The following is a 5,187-nucleotide window of genomic DNA, read 5'->3' as shown; positions in this document are numbered from 1 at the left end:
CGTCCAACAACACCTTGTGTGCTGACTGTTGGAAGGCCACGTTCACATCTGTAAAAAAGGACATAATGGGCTACATAACAAAGCCAGACTCCTCCAGCTCTCCATTTCTCCCCAGCCTGCCTCACGCTACGAGTAGGATGCAGTAATGTTGGTTGCTTCTGCCTGACTGGCATGCGTTCCTTCTCTTGTTGATAACAGCACCCTGATTTTCCCTAGAGAATCAGCCCTGCCCAGTATAATCCGTGTAGTTCCAGTGGGGTTGACAATACCTGATCCTAGGGGTAGGCAGGTGACCCAGGCATGATCAAATGGAAGGTCATACCCTACCTTGTTACACTATTTTATTTAGGGATATAAACGTGACCGAGCCAGGCCAACCCAGAGGCTTTATTCAGACTGAAGGAGTACAGCTCTTTAATTTTCTTTTTTTCCCCAGACTCTGATCCTTAACCCAACTTTCCTTATGTAGTCTGAATGGGAATGGTGATCATTCCTATTGGTCAAGGGTGAACACTTTGGCATATCTTAATGTCTGACCTCTCTGACACAGGGATAGGTATAGGTCTGAGCTGGACTAATCAAAACCCTCTCTCTGGAATCCTTTCACTCGCTATCAGAGAGTCTGGGTTGGCTCCGCCAGTAGACACTGTGAGGGATGTTCCTGGGAGCTGTTGGTGGCCATGCTTCCAGATGGGACTATAAGGCCATCAAAGAGTATACAGAAGGCACAGACAAGATATGATAAAATGGAATCCTAGCAGTATTTAAGTTCCTGGTTTCAGTCATTCTGAGGCCTAGTTATACCCTATCCCTTTGGAGTTATAGGTATAATAGCAAATACATTCTCCTTTCTACCTAGGTTAGTTCATGTTACGTTTCCATGATCACAACCTTAAGAGTTTTAATACAGTACGTGGTGGCAATAAGTCCCAATATGTTCCATAAGGAATATATGTGTAGAATCTGATAAGATAAAATACCTGGTTTGAAGGCCTGTGTCAATTCTTCCAGGAAGGGACACAAGTCAAGAGGCTGCTCCCAAAGACCTCGGTGTGAAGCCTAGCTGAAAGGCCTTCCATCTTTGGAAACTCAACAGTCTGCTCTTATGTGGAATAGGCCTAAATGGTTCAGCAGCAGTCAAGAAACACCCGACAACTTTAGTAAGCTGGTAATTCTCTGGTCCACAGGGCACTTACCATGTTCAGTGACTGCAGTGGGGGGTGTTTTCAACATGTGTTGAGCTGTGTCAATGAAAGCCTGAAACAGTTCTCCACGTCCCAGAAGGTAAAAGTCTTTAATGATCTGCAGACAGAATTTCAACTTACAATTTGGTAATCCAGCAGGGCCATGAGCTTCTTACTTTCCTACTGGAATTACACATTTAATTTCCAAATCTCATCAGTTTAAGTCAATCTACAAAAGAATATAGGCTTTTGACATTTCAAAGGGGCATACTTAGCAATCTCTTGTGGCAAGATGACCGATGTGTCTTTGGTATCATTTATTCAGTGAAAATACAATTATATTAAGCCAGAAGAAAGTAAACACCCAAAGCTTTGTATTGTAGTAAATTTACAGTATTAGATGTAATTGGCCCATTAGGCCAAGGACATAGAAGGCCACTCTAGAACTCTGGGTACGGACTATCAGTGCTCTTAGGAGAGGCTAGAGAATTACGTCATTGCCCACTAGCATCATTCTGAGAGTGAACAGAACAGCTAAGCTATTACCTTCAGCTGACCCAGTAAATCTGACTCTTCCACCATCAGCTTCCAGAGATGCTGTGAAAAGAACCATCAAAACAGGGACAAAATTTCATTACAATGAAAACTTCTGTAAAAAATGATTTTACACAAATCCAATGATGTATTGAAAAAAGAATATAAATCATGACCAAGTTGAGTTAATCCCAGGAATGAAAGGGCAGTTTAACAGTAAAAAAAAAATACACACACACACACACACAATGGAAATGTTCTGAAATTTAATAGTGATGGTTACACGCATTGTGAATATACTAAAAACCACTAAATTGTATATTTTTAAATGGCTCAAATGTTATGTGAATTGTATCTCAATAAAAAAATAAATATGAATGTAATTTACTAAAGATCAAAAAAGAAAAAACATGATTACTTCAATAGACGCAGAAAAAGCATTTAATAAAAGTCAACATCTATTCAAAAAAGTATAATTGGAAAGGAAGACACAAAAGTTACTATTAACATGATGTCATTTATCTGTATATAAAGTCCAAGAGAACTTATATATAGATTATGAAAACTAGTAAGAATTCAGCAGGGTTGAGGATTAATGTACTAAAATCTACTGCGTAACCATAGCCAGCATCAATGGTAAAATCCTAACTAGGATTTGTCCTGCGAAGTGATCAACACTGAAGTACCTAGAATCTCCAACCTGGCCCTTAACCCTTCCTCTTTTACTGGAACTGACACAGATAAGGAACTGGCCTTTGGCCCCTCTCCAGGCCATGTTACTAGACAAAGTAGGGGACATCTCCTGGGGAAAATATGCACACAGGTCAAAATAACTTAGACATGTGAAGAGTAAAAGACATACAACAGACGAGATAACACACACCATATGAAGCAGAAGTTTTAGAACAGACTGAGGGATAATACAAAGTGTCACCCAGATCTCCCCTCTAAGACTGAGGTATTCATTACCCCAGTTGTCAAATATTGCCTGTTGTTGGCCCTCCAGGAACGCCCTTGGCTAAAGGGAGCTTCCTTACCTGTGGTTTCTTTCCCTGAGGACAGGCCATTCAGTTTCTGACAGATGCAGAGGTACAATGGCCTAGCCCTTGAACCTTAATTTAGGACATCTCTGAAAGGCCATTACAGCTTCAGAACTCTGCACAGGACTGGCCAAGGCTTCTGCTGCAACTGTATCACAGCTTACCTTCTCTCTCTGATCAACCCTGCTTTCCTCACTTTTTGCAACTAAATTTTAGTCTCAGAATCTGTTGACACAGACCAAGATTTTAAAATATGCTTGGTAAAAATGCTTAAAGAGGTAAGGATAATAGCAATATACATATACAAAAGAAATCATAAAAAAGAACCAAGTTTCTGGAACAACTGGATATCCACATGCAAAAAATTAAGACTTGATCCATACCTTGCACCACATACAAAAATTAACTCAAAATGATCACAAATCTAACAAATCTAACTGAAAATTATAAATTTTCTAGAAGAAAACAAAGGAGAAGAAAATCTTTGTGATCTTGGGTTAAGCGAAGGTTTCTTAGGCACAATGCCCAAAACCATGCTTCATAAAAGAAATTGATAAATTAGACTTAATCGAAATTAACTTCTGCTCTTGAAAGACAGTGTTAAGAGAATGAAAAGACAATTCATAAACTGGGAGAAAATATTTGTAAGTCACATATCTGATAAAGGACTTATATCCAGAATACAAAGAATTCCCAAAGTTCAATAGTAAGAAAATAAAAACAATAAAAAATGGACAAAAGATTTGAACAGACAATTCACCAAAGAAGATACGTAGATGGCAAATAAGCATATGAAAAAATGTTTAACATCATTAGCCATTAGGGAATGCAAATTAAAACTACAATGAGGGAACACTCAAATGTCTATCCACAGAGAAAACATATTAGTATGAATAGTGGAGTACTACTCTGCAATAAAAAGGAATAAACTATTGCTACATGCGATATGTATTAATCTCAATTATGCTGAGTTAAAGAATACCTAGGAATAAATTTAACCAAGGAAGTGAAATATATGTATAACATAAACCACAAGACTTTGTTGAAAGAAATCAAAGACGACACAAATTGAAAGACATCCTATGTTCGTGGGTCAGAAGAATCAATATTGTTAAAATGTCCATACTACTTAAAGCCATCTATAGATTCAACATAATCCCTATCAAAATTCCAAAGGCATTCTTCACAGAAATAGAAAAAACAATTCTACAATTTGTATGGAACCATGAAAGATCTCAAACAGCCAAAGCAATCCTGAAAAAGAAGAACAAAGCCAGAGGCATCACATTACTGATTTCAAACTATACTACAAAGCTATGGTAAATAAAACAGTATGGTACTGGCATAAAACCAGACAGACCAATGGAACAAAACAGACAGCTTAGAATTAAATCCCCACACATACAGTTAACTAATATTTGACAAGGGAGCCAAGAACACCCAATGGGAAAAGGATAGTCTCTCCATAAACAGTGCTATGTAAACTGGACAAATACATGCAGAAAATGAAACTGGACTATCTTACACTGTACACAAAAATTAACTCGAAATGGATCAAAGACTTAAACACAAGACTTACTAGAAAGAAAATGTAGGGAAGAAAATGTAGGGAAGAAACTCCTCAACATTTTGTCTTGGCAGTGATTTTTTGGATATGACACCAAAAACAAACAACAAAAGCAAAAACAACAAGTATGACTAAAACAAACTTAAAAGCTTCTGCACAGCAAAAGAAGTAATCAGCAAAATGAAAAGGCAACCTACAGAATGGGAGAAAATATATGCAAACCATCTATCTGATAAAGAGTTAATATCCAAAATATATAAGGAACTCATAAAACTTAACACCAAAAAACAAGACAATCCGATTAAAAAATAGGTAGAAGACCCGAATAAACTTTTCTCCAAAGAAGACATGTGGATGGCCAATAGACATATGAAAAGATGTTCAACATCACCAATCATCAGAGAAATTCAACTCAAAACCACGAGATATCACCTCACACCTGTCAGAATGGCAACCCTCAATAAATCAACAAACAACAAAAAGTGCTGACAAGGATGCGGAGAAAAGGGAACCCGTGTGCACTCTTGGTGGCGTTTTAAATTTTTTCAGCCACTATGGAAAACAGTATGAAGATGCCTCAAAAAATTAAAATAGAACTACCATATCTCCCAGAAATTTCACTGCTGGGAATTTATCCGAGGAAATCCAAAATACTAATTCAAAAGGATATATGCACCTCTATGTTCACTGCAGCATTACTTACAATAGCCAAGATACAGAAGCAACCTACGGGTCCATTGACAGATGACTGGATAAGGAAGGGGTGGTACATACATACAATGGAATAGTACTCACCTACAAAAAAAGGATGAAATCTTTTCATTTGTGACAATATGGATAGATCTAGAGGGTATTATGCTAA

General features: G+C 37.6%; 1 protein-coding gene across 1 annotated transcript in view; it reads right to left on the bottom strand.

Moving 5' to 3' along the window:
* TUBGCP4 (tubulin gamma complex associated protein 4) overlaps positions 1–5,187 on the bottom strand; it is a 67,310-nt gene that overhangs the window by 7,965 nt on the left and 54,158 nt on the right. The window contains exons 20-22 of the mRNA XM_023527712.1: positions 1,731–1,781; positions 1,197–1,302; positions 2–48 (exon numbers count right to left, since the gene is read on the bottom strand). Of these exons, the coding sequence (XP_023383480.1) occupies positions 2–48; positions 1,197–1,302; positions 1,731–1,781 (204 nt within the window). The remainder of the gene's footprint in view (position 1; positions 49–1,196; positions 1,303–1,730; positions 1,782–5,187) is intronic.

Source organism: Pteropus vampyrus, unplaced genomic scaffold, assembly GCF_000151845.1.
Source record: "Pteropus vampyrus isolate Shadow unplaced genomic scaffold, Pvam_2.0 Scaffold19, whole genome shotgun sequence".
Taxonomy (NCBI): Eukaryota; Metazoa; Chordata; class Mammalia; order Chiroptera; family Pteropodidae; genus Pteropus; species Pteropus vampyrus.
This window is presented reverse-complemented; position numbering and strand designations above follow the sequence as displayed.